General features: G+C 38.8%; 3 protein-coding genes across 4 annotated transcripts; 1 reads left to right on the top strand and 2 right to left on the bottom strand.

Moving 5' to 3' along the window:
• Nucleotides 1-983: 983 nt before the first annotated feature.
• On the bottom strand, nucleotides 984-7,521 carry LOC108144907 (cyclin-dependent kinase 4). Of its 2 annotated transcripts, none has more exons than XM_017270069.2 (7): nucleotides 7,468-7,521; nucleotides 6,041-6,237; nucleotides 3,960-4,125; nucleotides 2,699-2,834; nucleotides 2,029-2,357; nucleotides 1,830-1,965; nucleotides 984-1,477 (listed from the first exon to the last, which is right to left on the bottom strand). In XM_017270069.2, the coding sequence occupies exons 2-7, from the start codon at nucleotides 6,141-6,143 to the stop codon at nucleotides 1,394-1,396; spliced, it is 954 nt and encodes a 317-aa protein (XP_017125558.1). In that variant the 5' UTR covers nucleotides 6,144-6,237; nucleotides 7,468-7,521; the 3' UTR covers nucleotides 984-1,393. The 2 variants fall into 2 exon arrangements, with proteins under 2 accessions (XP_017125558.1, XP_017125557.1); XM_017270068.2 differs by having other exon boundaries at nucleotides 7,288-7,515.
• A 3,401-nt stretch (nucleotides 7,522-10,922) lies between these two features.
• On the top strand, nucleotides 10,923-12,903 carry LOC108144743. The gene is made up of 2 exons (XM_017269845.2): nucleotides 10,923-11,195; nucleotides 12,212-12,903. The coding sequence occupies exons 1-2, from the start codon at nucleotides 11,175-11,177 to the stop codon at nucleotides 12,605-12,607; spliced, it is 417 nt and encodes a 138-aa protein (XP_017125334.1). The 5' UTR covers nucleotides 10,923-11,174; the 3' UTR covers nucleotides 12,608-12,903.
• A 180-nt stretch (nucleotides 12,904-13,083) lies between these two features.
• LOC108144742 (serine protease snake) lies at nucleotides 13,084-15,612 on the bottom strand. The gene is made up of 3 exons (XM_017269842.2): nucleotides 15,095-15,612; nucleotides 14,828-15,035; nucleotides 13,084-14,432 (listed from the first exon to the last, which is right to left on the bottom strand). Exons 1-3 carry the CDS (start codon nucleotides 15,354-15,356, stop codon nucleotides 13,814-13,816), a joined length of 1,089 nt encoding a protein of 362 aa, XP_017125331.1. The 5' UTR covers nucleotides 15,357-15,612; the 3' UTR covers nucleotides 13,084-13,813.
• Nucleotides 15,613-15,642: the final 30 nt, after the last annotated feature.

A 15,642-nucleotide genomic window follows, 5' to 3' on the forward strand; every position in this document is an offset into this window, starting at 1 on the left:
TAAGTAATGCATACTTTGAAAAATGGTCACCCCTATAAGTAGTTTTTACATACACAATAAAATTTCATAAAATATTACTATTCAAAAATAAATAAATAAAATAAATACATTTTATATGTTGCCTTTACATATATTTCTGCGTGCATATAAGTTCGTTTGCATTTATTTTCCTACGCAGTCAGTTGGTTTTACTCAATTTAAATAAAACACGTTGATCATGGCATGGTAAAAATTTTGCGCACCTAAATGCCGAAAAATTAAAACTTTTAAAAATATACTATTTATTGACCGCTTGCCTTAAATTAACACACCGCTTATTTATATTTTATTTTCACTTGATTCGTTCGGAGGTTGTCCCTATTTTTTTAAACAATTTTATTATTATTCAAACATCAATTGGACTTTTCGCCAAAAACATCGAACGCGATTTTAGCAAACATCGTTGTGTGTCCATCTCTAGAAGTCAGTGTGACTGCGTAGAAGTAAAAAAAATACCGTCTTACTTCCAAAAATATACCTTAATACCATTTGGATTTAAAAAATTGTGCCATAAATATATAAACGGGGTATTCAGTAAGTTTATGTCAGCAATTGGAAAGCTTGGCCATTTAAACTAAATAACTATATATTTAAACAATAAATGGCTCGAAAATGAAGCTTATGCAGTGCCTTACTTATCTGTTCCTTTTCAAACTGGTTGCACACCATTTATTAACGTTAAATATGCAAACATTTTAAATGTAACACATAACTAAAGAAAAAAATAATTAACTATAAATTTGACAACAAAATATTTATATTACACAAATTTGGAAAGATAATTTTCATTTCGATAGGTTTTTGTTTAAAGTGTGTAATTTCCTAATATATAAACAAATTATGTAAAATAATCCCGCCAAGTGATTGAGAATAAAAAGAGTAATTATGCCAGCGGCTTTCAATCCACTTTAGACCCATTTACCAAAGAAAACAGCACAAGAGTATAAGTTTACGCTGTATATATAGTTGCATATATAAATTGTAGTTGTTGTACAAAATTTTGAAATTGTATAATGCATTCCTGAACTTTGTGTATCACATTTGGAGGGGCTCTAAAGCGCCCTCGAGAATCGTTTCACATTTAACGGTTATCAGTTGATCGGCAGTAATAATTATACGACACGACAATGTTTGTTTTTATGTTTACACTTAGCTTACGACTACAAACATATTAAGGTATTTATATTCTTCATTCCGGACCCGGATCCGGACACCATAACTGGACTGACGCGAAAAAAATAAACAAAATGCTTCACTACACTTAAAGGAACATTGTAACAAGAACGAAGCGAGGCCGAGGCCGTAACGATTTCTCGCTTTCTTCATCTTTCTGGGATATGTTTCGATAGCAGGGCTATAGTGGCTCCTGCTGGAAGTACTCGTGCTCCAGGCAAGCCAAGGCGGATGGTCGCAGGTGCAGGTCGTAGGATAGCATTTGCTGTGGGGCAAGAACGGGGTAATCATTAGTCGAGGGTATACAATAATATCAGTTTTTACAATTTAAGAGGGAGTAATCATCGAGGTGTTTTAAGTACTATGCATTTTAAATTTTCAAAACTATAAAAGCGGTTTCTTATGTTTTAAAAGTCATATTATTTAAATCTCTCTTGTATAACCAAGAAAATTTCGTCTCAAATTGAGAAAATTAAATTTAAGGCAAATTCATGGGTGTACAAAAATAGAGAAAGAGAATAAGAAAGTTATTAAAGAAGTTAAAATAAAGTTCATTGGACAAAAACAAGTTGTAAAACCAAACCAGATTACTTTACTCCATTGGGATATATACTCACATTCAACAGGCCATCGGCATATTTGCACAAATGGGGACAAAAGTCTCTTGGTCTCTTTGGATGCCGCTGGGGAAAGTGCTCCAGGGCCACTGAAATAGTCTGGGGCCATTGCTGTTCGGTGGGCCGACCAGTCAGTCTGTAAATTATCAAACATAAAAGTTTTATAAAATGAAACAACGAAATTTAATAGAACACCCACTCGAAGATGCGATCCAGCTGGTTCTTTTCAGAGGTTCCGGGAAACAAAGCCCTGCGGTTAAACATCTCAAAGATAATGCAGGCGGCACTCCAGATATCTACGGTGCTATTATAGGGCTGGGCAAGCAGTACTTCGGGGGCTCGATACCACAAGGTGACCACCACCGAAGTGAGCTTCATTTCCGATCCGTACGTTTTGGCCAGGCCAAAGTCGGCGATCTTGAGGTGACCCTGCGACGAGACTAGCAAATTCTGGGGCTTCAAATCCCGATGGATGATGCGATGCGAGTGCAGAAAGTCCACTCCAGTAAGTAATTCCCTCGACAGGCGCTACAAGGGTAAAATAAAATTCAAAACTTGTATTAAAAAATCGAAAAAAAAATTCTTCAATTTATAATTACAAGAAGTTGTAACAATCAAATCTTGATAAAAAAAAGCCGAAAACTTTATCAATTTTATCTAAATAAATATATTATCTAAATATATATATATTAATTTTAAGTTAAAATAAAAATCACAAATTAATTAATATTTTATGAGCAAAATAGAAATTTATACAAAAAATGGATTAACGAAATAATCGAATCAATAATAATTATTTACGGTCCTTGTAAGAAGTTATAATTACATATAATAATATAATTATGTAAAGTATAAATTTCAACGCCCACCTGAATTGTAGGAGGCGACATGCCCGATTTGGGCAGTCTATCTATAAGATCCGACAGATCCTGTTCCAAATGCTCGAAAACCAGAAGAATCAACAGTTGGCCATCTCGCTCCAGAAACTGGCATACTTCGAACAGTCTGAAAATGTAGGGGAAATATTAATATATATATATATAAGAAATTGTGTGATTTCAAGCACAGAAAGGGACAGATAGATAGGAAATGTTGAGAGATATAGACGAAATGTTATAAAATGCTGCTGGCCTTATTAGCGCCATCGGCCATACTGTGTTCGTTAAGGGAACTAAGCAAAACACTCGCAACAAACACATGCGCACGCTTACGATATAGCGATCAAAGAGGCAAGTGGCAAAAATAAAAGAGATCGTTTGCAAAGTTAATAACATAAGTGTTAAAAAGCAAATGTTATTTACATTATGTTAGGCGAAATTTTAGTCAGTTATTTTAACAGCACTTTTGAATTGTTAATGCTTACAAAAAACAAAAAAAATTTTAAGGAAGTACAGAAATTCCAGCATTAAAACTGTAATGTTTAATAAACATTTATAAGCTTGAGAATTTTCAAAAAGTGAATTTTCCCCTCAAACCAAAATATACTTCTGGTTTCAAGTAAAATAGTAGGCACACAACATAGCGCGTTCTGCAATTTAACATACTGTTTGTTGAACTTGCTCTTTTGCACATACGATATTCCCCAGATCTCTCTCACAATGTTAATTTGCTTTAAGAAAAGAGAGAAACAGAGAGAGAAGGAGAGCGCAACATGTGATCGATATCGGCTACCGGCAACATTGTGTTATCGAGCCTGTTAAGCGCGCGCTCTGTAAATTCAAATTTGCAACGGCTGCCGCATATTACTTAATGCCAATACAAAATCAGCGGCGTTATCAGCGGTAGCAAAGCGGCGCCGCTCCAGAGTTATTTGACTGGCATATGCCAAAAGTGGGGGTAAGGCAGAAGGGGGAGACACCTGCAAATCGGCGGAATACTGCGGCTATATAGCGTGCAAAGATAAACAGAAGCGCTGTGACATTGTAGGGAGGTTCTTTCGAGTGACTTTGGCAAATAGTTGGGGCGCCACTCGGCCTCAATAGCGGGTGATAACACACCACAACAAACACCCCCTTTAGCTTTTAGCTGCATATGTATGTATATACACGATCTAAATGCCTGCTGCTAATTGTTTAGAAATGCTAATGCATTCGCTTAAAACTTAAGCCCCCAAATAGGTAACATACTCACTTGACTATATTTGCATGATTGCTGGCATTCAGTTGCTTGAGCAGCGAAATTTCCCGCAGCGTGGACATTGGCACTCCATTCTCGTTCAGCGAAATCCTCACTTTCTTCAGGGCCACTATATTACCGCTCATCACATCCCGGGCTCTGTAGACCGTTCCATAAGCACCTGAAAAAGCCAAGCAAAATTGGATCAAAATTGCGAATGACCGAATCAAATCGTAATGCTAATCAGAAGCGAAAACAGAGACACGAAAAATACCCCTAAAAGCAAGTCCAGATAAGAACAAGTAAAACTGCCGAAAATTCGCATAGTATACGAAATAAAAATAAAAGGCAACAAAAACCAAAGTCAGCTGTGCTGATAAGATGGCCGAAAAATGCCGGCTGATTGTCGATATCTGGCAAACTATATAGGTTGCTGAAACGAGAGACTCACGGAGAGAAATATTTGATCTCAGAATTGGCAATGATTTAAGACAAATTCACTTCTCTATCTATGAAATATTGTTCATGATTTCTACTTTTCTTGTTCATCTTGTTATTCTTAGCACTCAGGTTAAACTGGTAATGATTTAAGGAAAATGTTTGTTGCCTTCTAAATAGTTTAATACCTTATAAATTAAAAAAATCTTAATTTTTGCAATAGAAAAAGTTTTAAGAACTCGGTACTTAATATTTATTTTATTCAATTTATCTCCTTGATTAAAATTTACATTTTACATGTTGGTATTGAAATATTTTAATTAACGGAATAATAATGTATTTTAGACCACCAAGGTAGACAAATATTTCATTAAAATACGAAATTTAATATTGATATTATACTATTTCAAATGTGCTCGAGTGAAGAAAGCCGAAATAGCCCCAATCAGAATCAAATGCCACAGACAAAATGTTGTCACCCGAAATTTATCACCCGTACGGACAACTGGACGGACGGAGACATGCGTGGGGGGCAACAACAAGACACTGGCTATTGCTATTTCGGGTGACATTGACAGACACTGTACTGCAAGTAAGATCGAACCCAGTGGGGGGTGGGAGGTTTTTTTGGGGGTCTCCAGACAGACCACAGACCACCTGGCTTGTGAACTGTGCCGCTATTTCGACAGTCAAGCACAAGGCCGAAAGCTCGACTTCGACTCGTTTTGAACGTCGGCGGCTACTGGGCTCTCGATTTGGCATTGTCAAAAAAATAAACTCGAAAATTGCGCACAGACCAAGGGAAAAAAATGAAAAAACAAAAACAAAACAACAACAACAATGAAAGGTTGGAGCGAAAGCGAATGGCAAGGGGCAATAATTGAATGAATGCGAACAGACAGACGAAAATGTAAGTGTGTGGCTCGTATAACAGATGAAATTGAGGGGGGCCCGTGAATGGCTTACCTTCCGGCTTGAAGCCCCCCGCCCCCTCTAAGCCCCTGCCCTGACTCACAGCCAGTAACAATATTCATCATTAACATTATTCGCCTTTTCACAGCTCGGTGACGCAATTGATTTGGACTTTATCGACAAAACAAAGAAACACAACGTTTGGTATTGGTAATTGCTGCCCCAAAAAAAAAAGACCATGAGCCACTTGTCCGAGCATCGATCTGAGTTCGATATTCTTTTCGAATAATGATATAAAAACACGTGGCCCCCCTAGGGATAAACCCAAAAGTATGCAAGGAAAATGCTCAAGCCCCAAAACGGGGAAATTCCGATCTTTACCTAGTCAATACTTCCCCTTTTTCATGATTTTCCATGCTTAATTAGTCGTGGTTTTAAAAGGGTCGGTTAAGTGCAGTCGGCTAATGCGCTACAAACTCGTTAAAATATGGTTTTCAAACGTAATAATTAGATTTTTTACATACTTTTCTTTAAGCCGCACTTAGTGAAGGTTCTTAGCACTCAATTAGCTACTATTTAAACAAGCTTTTTAAACAAACAATAGCGTGTGTTTGCTTTATTGTATAACCCAAATTTGTAAGCAAATTAAGTATGTTGTTAATGATCCCCAAAGTTTCGTTGAGCATCCATAAATAAACAATAACCACTTTGTAGCGCCGACCTATCCCAACAACAAATCCGCTTACCTGTGCCAATGATGTTCAGCTCCTGGTAATTAAATGGGTCTCCATCGCCGAACTTTTTCCCCTGGGACATTTTCTGTCGCTTCAGCTGAGGTGATTGTGACATGTAGCTGGATTTTTGGATAATTACAGGTGCCGACTTGCTTATATTCCGCTGCTGGGTATTGATTTTTTAGTACACTTAATGTTCACTGCTCCCACTGTAAATGAACAGAGGAACAGAGGTATGATATTATCGATCTGTCTGTGTGTATCGATATGTCCTTTTGCTCCATACGATAGTTCACAAACAGGTAACAGGAAACAGGTAACAGCTACCTGTTGCCTGTTTTAGATAACCCCAAAAAAGCAGCTCGCGATAAAGAATGGTGTGACAGGTGCTAATGGGAATGGGTCCGAGAAAGAAGTGGAGGTCTATGCTTTTTCTATCTCTGAGAACTCGCACACATGGAGAGAAGTCGGCGGTCGTTGAACCCGCGGTTAATGTTTTCGTTTATTTGTACTTTAATTTTATGTCTAACCGATCGCAGAAGGCGAGCAACGAAAACAATCCGATCGCACTAACTCTAGTTATGATTTATTCATGTTCTTTTCGTTCGTCTCCCTTTTGTGGCTTCTTTCGTGCATCCTGTTACTTTTTTACAGCCCACGAGACGATACTTATTCAGGGATGACACTTGTTACAATGTATTTTACTTGAAATTATTAGCCAAATAAATATTAATTTATATTATTAACTGTCTTACAATTTATATTTTACTATACCAAACAGCGCTTTCATCTTCCTGATTATTTCCAAAATTTACATATCTACAACTTTTCTAGCAGTGCCTTTTTTTGCCCGTAAGTATTAACACCGAAAAAAGAACCCGAATAATTTGTTGTTGCCATTTGTCAATTAATTCTAATCGCGAGACAACCCCGAAACAACAATAACAAATAACGCAACAAAGACAAGCACAAAAGTTATAACAAAGAGAGTGGGTAGATTTCGACGAAAAAAATATGAGGTATATAAATCTGAAATAGTTATTGTTGGTTTTGCATTAGTTTTTCTACTGATAAGACGCTTTTGTCTTCACTTTACACTTTTTTTCCGGTGTATTTCAATGTCAATCTTGCCGTTTTTTTTATGTCGTTTGTGCCAAATATTAGTTAAATATTAAAAAATGTGTTTTTTATTTGCCCAGAGACTCGCACACACACACACATATACTTGGTGATCTTCACACACACACACACATACATACATGTGTACATATACAATTTTTATTCGCCTTGACGAAATTTTGGCATTTGTTGATAATCAGCAAGAACCGCACGATCAGAGCAAAGCGACACGAATTTCGACGCGAACACGGCCAGGTGCTTTTAGGACCGGCAGCAGCACTTTAATTAAGTTTTTAAAACAGCGATTTACAAATTTTTACCAATATTCGTAAGAACCGATGTCCGATGTCGAGTGGCTGTGCTACGAAAATTACGATATTCGCTTGGACAGCGGTTTCTCTTCGCCTGTTGGCGTGCTGTTGCCTAACAGCTGTTGGCTAACAGTCTGTTGTGGCCGGCAAAACGGTTAACCGTTAATTTCGAAAGTGTTATCAGCGGTTGGAACTAGATTTTTATTAACTTGTTTTTTTTTTTTTAAGTGTACTTTAAGTGAAAATGAAAATTGGCATAATATTTGTGTGACTTTAAAAAACAATTTCTTTGAAGATCTTAAGCTGGAAAGTTTATTGTTTTGATTATTTAAATATGAGTTTTAAGTTTATGATTGAATATTCACAGGAATTAGTGATTAACTGTTGATACTGCAATGCTTCAATGGTTTTATTAAGTATTGTCTAATATTAATTTTAACAAAATATTAGACTACAGCTTTTTGTGCGAATTCGTCTATAAATCGACTTCTTTTAAATGTATTTCCAGCAGCCTAGTACTAAAAAAAATTTTTTTAAATTTACTGAGTAATAAAAAAACGTGATGAGCAAATCAAAATTTTACTGCAACATATCGTACATACATTTTCTATTTTTATAGACGTTAAAATAACAATAGCCTGACCCATATTTTCTTATCTACCTTTTTATTTCATTCATATAACTTTTTGTTGAACATTAAAATAGAAGCAAAAACTAATGTTTTTTCTGCAGTCAAAAGTGTTTAAATTATCCACAAGATTGACGGAATAAATCAAAAATGTCACTCAGATATCTTAAAAGTCACTCATTGAATGTATAAATATTTGACATGAGTAAAATGCATGTCAAACGAGCTCTCACTCAAGCGTTTCTTGAGTAAAAGCTCTGGTTTATTTTTTTCCGACGATCTGGCAAGGCCGAGACAAAGTCGAATAAAGCTCAGAGAGGCGCCAACATTTAAAAACAAATCAATGCTGCGAAAACCTCGTAAATTAAAGATCCGCATTTAACACCCCCTTTTAAATCATGTTACTAATTAGATCGGCCAAAATTTCCATGATCCATGATCAAAACAAATTAGGGCCATAAATTAAGTGTTGTTCGGTGGTGGAAAGCGTGTGACGAAGCTGCTGAGGTGTTAATTACCACCAGGGTGTATCAGTCACCCAAAAGTCCGCAAATGACGTGCGCCAGTCGCCAGTCCAAAGTGGAAGGGCAAATATTGAGTGTTCAGGATGGTAGGAGATGGCAAATGGAAATGTTAGTTTCAGCGGCAGCCGGAACGTGCCCCTTTTGTCTGACACCTTTTTCGGTCGCCAGTCGATATGTAGTGAATCAATCCCGCGGAAAGCGCAACCAGCATCCAATCTTGGCCAATTATCACCTCGCTGATGAGTCGTACTCCTCCGCGGAAGTCAACGCCCAGCAACGCAGCATATCTTACCCAATTAGAACACCTGCATTTCCGACTAAGTCGTGTATTAAAAGCCGCGTGATTCACCTACTTTCATCATGGGTCATGGGGATCATAGATTCATGAATGAATAATGCTCACTGATTAGTAAGTTCCGATTTTCACAAGTGTGTACAAATGTTTTTCACAGGAAGTCATATTCAGATAAACAAAAAGATTATTGCATTTCAGTTACTACTTTTCATCATGGATCATAGACTAATGAAAGAATAAAGCTCATTGATAGTAAGATCCGATTTAGACAAGTACATGTTATATGCACAGGAAATTATAATCAAGTAAACAAAAACATTATTGCATTACTGTTGTTACTACTTTTAGCATGGATCATAGACACATGAATGAATAATGCTTACTTATTTTAATTCACCGATTTGGACAGGAAGTTATCATCAGATAAACAAAAAAATTATTCGCATTTAAGTTACTACTTTCTTTATGGACTTTAGACTCAGGAATAAAAAAATGCTCACTAGTTAACAAGTTCCGATTTTGACAAGTACATATAACAAATAAAAAACATGTAAATAAGCAAATACTTGCTTAAAATAATGAGATTAAAACGGCGTTATGTGAAATTGCCCAAGGGATCCGGTCGGATCTGAACTTTAGCGAATAGACGCAAGTCCCTGATAAGCATTTTTATTTTGTTTTTCACTCTCTGACATTTGGTCGGCCTGTGACGATGGCTCTGTGGCTCCGCTTATCGCCCGGCCATTAGTCTTATTGCGTTTCAAACCGGCTTGCAAGCCAAAAAACTAATTAAATGGAATTTATTGAACAAATATTATGGGCAAAATGGTTCTGCTCTGGCTATAAATACGCAAGAAAAGGCTTAGAGACGCCAGCAAACAAAGAAGCCAGCCTGAGTGAGAGTCTAGACCAAGTTCTGAGAGCCTGTTTTTTCGTTGTCGTTTTCGTTTTCGTTTGCGTTTTCGTTTCGGGGGTGTTGACGGGCAATTTGGCTAAATGTTAGCCAATTGAATAAATCAGCCTGCACTCAACCGGTTGGCCATTGACACGGCCAAGACGGGTCTTCAAGAAACCACAATCCGATGCGAGTGGTGGACCAACGTCACTGGCTCTCTACTTCGAACTGAATGTCGAACTGGATGCCAAGACCAAACCCATTCTGATCTGATCACGTGCGGCAAGAAGGGGGTGGGGGGCCTAATCTTTATCTGGTTATCTGGTGGGGGGAGAGGGATCCAGTCGAGCGTGGCTCATTACCATTACCATTACCAATACCACTACCACTGGCAATGGCATTAAACAAGAACAGTCGACCTTCGGATTCCCTCCTCAAGCATGAAAGCCAAGCTCAAGTGCCTTGCTCTATGCTGGGTTGACAATTTTCCAAGCATCCAATCATCCAAGCATCCAAGCATCCAAGTCGAAGCCAGACATGCGTCACCAAACAACAATTTGCATAACTTAGGCACACATAATGATCTCCAAATTGGTGCCGATGCTGAAACGATCTCTGTGAGAGATCAAACTCAAGCTTTACGACTCCCCTTTGGCTTCCGTGTTTCCAGTTTCACAGCTCTCTATTGCCCCCCAGCTCCACACAGTTCCTCATCCTGTGATGTGAAGATGTGAAAAGTGTTTATCGGATCTCTGCGGGGGATTAGGATTAGTGTCTCTCTTGATTGGTAAGTGCGTCATGGAAAAAGTTTAATTAGTTAGCCGGCGCAGATCGAAGATCGGTTAATGCCAAGCGCAAACAAACAGGGGCATATGTGACGCATATGGGGCTATGATCTGGGAAGCCTCCCAAAAGCGTTAATTACGTGACTGGCTGGATCAACTGCAGCGGTGCCAGCAATTTGGCAATTTGGCAATTTGGCTTAAACCCAAAACCAAAACCAAAATTAAAACCAAAACATTAAGCGAACGCCGCGATATCGGCAACACTTAGCGAAACGCAGGGCGAAACCCGTTTCGGCACACGAAGTCATCGCGGCAGCCGTATAAAAGTGAATTGTGACAAAAATTCTGAACAGTTGAAGCGCACGCTCAGTGGCGATAGCATCGAGAATCTATAACACCATAACACGGGCATCATTACATCAGTTAATTGTAATCAGCTTATCAGTGGCTTTCAGCTAATAAAGACATACGATCGATCAGAACGTTTTCGACATTTCGCGAGTGATATTCCGTTTAAAACGAATCGGAGCAAGTGACAAAAGTGCCAGAACAGGATACTCCACCAATTAAAGCACACTCGTCATCTAAGATGTTTGCATTCTCTTGGCAAGTGAGTATCAATCGAGATCCGCTATCAGTCCACCAATTTATGAGCCACAACACAGGCTCAGGCCAACAAAGAAGGAAAAACGTGTTTCGGCGATTAACATTTTCAACCGAAGTTCACGATATTAAGGCTGCAAAAAAACAGAAAACAACAAAAAACATCGAAAAAAAAACACAAAAAACACTGCTCTAACGGACAGCGTACTCTGATTTTTTCGCCGCCGCCGGACAAGGCCAAAAGCATTATCAAATCAAGTTATTCTATTTCTATATCTATATCTACATCTACATCTACATCTGTATCGATTTGAACTTGTGATCACGACAACTCATGAGGAAGTGTCATAAAAGCGCTTGATCGGCGGCTGATCCATTGGGCCATCATCCTGTCGAAAGCCTTGATTCGGTTTACAGAGCCAAGCTCTTAACCCTGAGCCACTAAGCCAACCGGTTACAATCCCAAGCTTCTCCTTTTGCCCAGCTGCTGATTGAAATTAATTTGTTTTCTGTCTGCGGTTAAGGTTTTACATAATTCGAAAAAAAAAACAGCCGAAAAAGAGGGTATCATGGGTGAATCATGTATGGCTATTCCAGGAATAGCTCGAAAGTTAGTGGTATACAGCATAAATTAGAGAGTGGTGCATCCGGTTAGATCTTAGATCTTAGATCTTGGATCTTATAGTATAGTATGGCGCCTAGAGATCAGCTGGATTCGCGGTTCATGCCCGATGACGCCTACCAAATTCAAGACGTGCTCATGAATATTTTACGTGCGACTATAAATTAGATTTGATTGCGGTTATATCATTGACTTGGCTCCCCCTTCAGTTGTCCAGTTGGCTAATTTAAATTAATTATTGTATGCTAATTCACAGCATAAGCGCTTAGAGCAGACAGGTTCTCAGTTCTCAGTTCTCAGTTCTCTGTCTTCTGTTTTCTGTCCTCCAGTGGCTATTCACACCTATTTCAATGTCTCCAACTAATTGTTCCTTGTTCTTTCCCACTTTTTGTTTTTTGCAGCTTTTCTCTGGCCTGATCCTGGTGGTGATCCTGGCGGCCATGACGACGGCAGCTCCCCAGCTGCAGGAGGTGCCACACTCGCTGCTGGACATCGAGACGCCCAATCAGTTCAGCTACAGCCCCTCGCCCTTGGCCCAGCCCGATAGTCTGCGCTCCAAGCCGTACTTTGACTTCCTGAGCACCCTCTACGCCCACGACACGGCCAAGTCGCAGCTCTTCCGGCCATATTCCGCCCGCCAGCGCAGGGATGCGGCTGCCAAGAGGCTGGAGCGTCCGCGGAGGGCCATCGTCTTTAGGCCACTGTTCGTCTACAAGCAGTCGGAGATCCGCAAGCAGGAGATCAAGGACCGGAATGCCCAGCGACGTCACGATCTGAACCGCATTACACGGGTGTAGTTGTGCAGTATAGCTATGTACCTATGCCATAGGCGATATCCTATATATATCCTCCAGTGTCAACCCGGAATGTTGGCCTTCTACAGGGTCCTCTAGCACTTAGCCACTTGCACTGTGTCCTAGCCATAAGTAACTCGCACTGCTGCACGACGAGAGAGCACTCATCGCTATATTATATAATTGTATACTCCATTCGCACCAACACACCACCCACATCCTCGTAGAATAAGCCCAAATTGTTTGTTATGCCACCTGTTGTCGAGACGTTTGATTAAAGCTAACAAAAATGATTTTAATACCAACGGAGCTCTCTTGGGCGGGTTTATTTAAGCTGTTATCGGGATCACCCAATCATGTGACTCGCTTGAGTTCGAGTTCTAGTCTTACTCTAATTGCACTTGAAAGTCTATTAACCGGATCCTCTCTTCTTTATTACTCCACAACGTGCAGGTTCAGGTTTTTATTTTTAGTTTGATTTTCATTTGAATTTTGAGTTTTATAAAAATACATTTTCGTTATAAACACATACAAAAAGAAAACTTTTAATAAATGTGTCTTTAAAATAAGCTACATATACTATAAGTATTATTTCAATTCTAAATAATATATTATCTATACTTATTTGTTTCTTTTTTGTACCGATTTTAAGCCACATAAACTTTATTTTTATAGGGAATATAAGTAATGAGTTCTTGAAAATTAAGAAAAGGTTAATTAAAGACAATGTGCCGGACTTATAATTTTTATAAATGTTTAATTTTTAAGTAATTTAAGAGGCTGCTGCACATTCAATTCAATAGTTTACAAAGGTATTGACCAAGCAAAAATTTTATTTTTTTTGGATGAAATATATATATTTTTTTAATTTAGCACCCTTAGTTAAATGCAATACAATAACACTTAGGAGACTAAACCACTTTTTTTTCAAATTAAGTAAAGACGATATTGGTGCACAGTAAAACTATTTCTTTAAGTAAAATATACAAATCTATTAAAGCTTGACACTTTGAGTAAATGTAGTATGAATTATTATGAACAACAAAGCATTCCAAATCTTATTTTAGCACCTTCAGCAATATGAAGTGCAAGCAACATAATAAATGTTGTTGACATAACATCTTCATTCATAAAATATATTGATACAAACAAAATTTAGATGTTACCTTTAAGTAAGAGTTGCGAATTACTTATTTAAATATTAGGTGTTTATTCGCCCCACACAATATTTTCTATCCAATCGGTGTAGAGGTGTACCTTGGTGTACACACTGGGCAATCCCTGGACGCCGCACACCAGCCCGTATGAGGTGATGCCAATCACCTGCTTGAGGCAGGAGTACGTAGAATGTTGCACGAAGACGGGTCCACCGGAATCGCCGTAGCAAGTATCCGCACTGGTGTTCCGTGAACCGGCACACAGTTGAGTGCGCCTGTCGATTTTGTGCTCCAACCGCTGAGTGCATTGCTCTTCCTCGAATCTTTCCAGGGTGACTTTGAGCAGATGCGAGGAGGAGTGTCCTCCTTCGGCGGTGGCTCCCCAGCCGGCGGCTGTCACCTGGAGATGATCATTTCCATTGGCCGATGGCAGGCAGGCAGGTGCCACATACTCGTTGAAAGTCGCCTCCCTGTCCAGTTCCACCAGGGCAATGTCGTTCCTGCGACTCCCAGTGTCATCGTCCTCGCCATATGCAGGATGCACCACATAGTTGACCACCCGAAAGTCCTGCGGCCGGGCATCATCCGCGCTGCTCTCGTAGTCCAGTTCTCCCAGCCTGACCACATATTTGGCACCTTCGTAGTCGGGATCCAGGCGCTGCTCCTTGGTTCTGAAATTAAATTTGTTTTGACTTTTCACTGAGTTGCTTTTAATATTTGAAAATTTCATTTATATTGTACTTAAACTATTTTAAGCATAATCATCAGGCATTTAAAAATAAATTTGAACAAATAAATCTATTATTTTCCACAATGATTCAAATATTTTAATATTAAATCAAGCACATTCTATTTAATATTATGATTTTGTATATAATTTAAATATTAAATACAAAGTTAGGAACTTAATTGCCAGTTATTTGTTAATACCATTTTATTTTACACATTTAATAAATGATGTGGTTATGCTAAGCTAGATAGTCACCGACTAATGTTTTAATTAAATATGGGATTCGAGTGGAAACTATTTCTGGCATCTGGGAGGGGGGTACGATATCCCACTTACTCGCTGGTCTCCAGGCAGTGGGCGGCGGTGAGCACGAACTTGGGATGGATGAGGGTGCCGCCACAGTCCCAGTTGATGTGCGAAGAGTTTTTCCCACGCTGCCCCAGAAGCGCCATAAAGGGGAACTCCCGGCCAGCGGCCTTGGCGCCACCCACAATCAGCGGGGTGGAGCGACAGGAAGCTCTTATCTCATTATAGCGACGACATTCTGTGCAGGCAAAGATTAATTTAGTAAATTTAATGTATAGTTTTCTGTGTACAACTGACCCTTTTCGAATCTTTTGAGGCCAATGTTTCCTGAGAACTGCTGCGACTGGCTTTGCATGTTAATGGGCAGTGGACAGCACACAATGTCGTTGAATTCGTCGCAATATTTCACAAAACGACCAATCAAAGCCAGGTTAAAAAATACGGCCGGGCAATCGGTGGCACTCAAATCTTTGCACTCTCCAGTTCCATTGTCGCAGAATTCAGATAAAATACTAGCTACTACACCCAGGATCAACAGGATCCCACAAATCACTTGCATTTCGTCAGCTTATTAATTTACAACTGAACTTCCAAATCAAAAAACTAAAGCTTACTGATAAGAGCTAAACTTTCTTTCGATACTTAAAAATTTTTGGAAACTTAGCACAATTTATTGAAATTATTAAATGTGTGTATGTATGTATGTATAACCACACTAATGTAGGCGATGAATAATTACTAAGTCTTTGTGCAGCTTAAATTTTGTTGTAATTTTAAAATTTGAATTTAAATAAACTTCAAGTGTGGCTGCTCTTCATTTTTCTTATTTTCTATTTGTTCAAGTT

The sequence above is a fragment of the Drosophila elegans genome, unplaced genomic scaffold, assembly GCF_018152505.1.
Source record: "Drosophila elegans isolate 14027-0461.03 unplaced genomic scaffold, ASM1815250v1 contig_183, whole genome shotgun sequence".
Taxonomy (NCBI): Eukaryota; Metazoa; Arthropoda; class Insecta; order Diptera; family Drosophilidae; genus Drosophila; species Drosophila elegans.

What these genes read in the sequence shown, in the direction of transcription:
- LOC108144907 (XM_017270069.2), bottom strand. Translation starts at nt 6,143, where the DNA reads ATGTCACAATCACCTCAGCTGAAGCGACAGAAAATGTCCCAGGGGAAA. An exon ending in GCTGAACATCATTGGCACAG is followed by an intron (nt 4,126 to 6,040) that starts GTAAGCGGATTT and finishes TGGCTTTTTCAG; the next exon opens with GTGCTTATGGAACGGTCTAC. An exon ending in ATGCCGATGGCCTGTTGAAT is followed by an intron (nt 1,478 to 1,829) that starts GTGAGTATATAT and finishes CTTGCCCCACAG; the next exon opens with CAAATGCTATCCTACGACCT.
- LOC108144742 (XM_017269842.2), bottom strand. Translation starts at nt 15,356, where the DNA reads ATGCAAGTGATTTGTGGGATCCTGTTGATCCTGGGTGTAGTAGCTAGT. An exon ending in CCTCAAAAGATTCGAAAAGG is followed by an intron (nt 15,036 to 15,094) that starts GTCAGTTGTACA and finishes TTGCCTGCACAG; the next exon opens with AATGTCGTCGCTATAATGAG. An exon ending in CACTGCCTGGAGACCAGCGA is followed by an intron (nt 14,433 to 14,827) that starts GTAAGTGGGATA and finishes ATTTAATTTCAG; the next exon opens with AACCAAGGAGCAGCGCCTGG.
- LOC108144743 (XM_017269845.2), top strand. Translation starts at nt 11,175, where the DNA reads ATGTTTGCATTCTCTTGGCAA. An exon ending in TGTTTGCATTCTCTTGGCAA is followed by an intron (nt 11,196 to 12,211) that starts GTGAGTATCAAT and finishes TGTTTTTTGCAG; the next exon opens with CTTTTCTCTGGCCTGATCCT.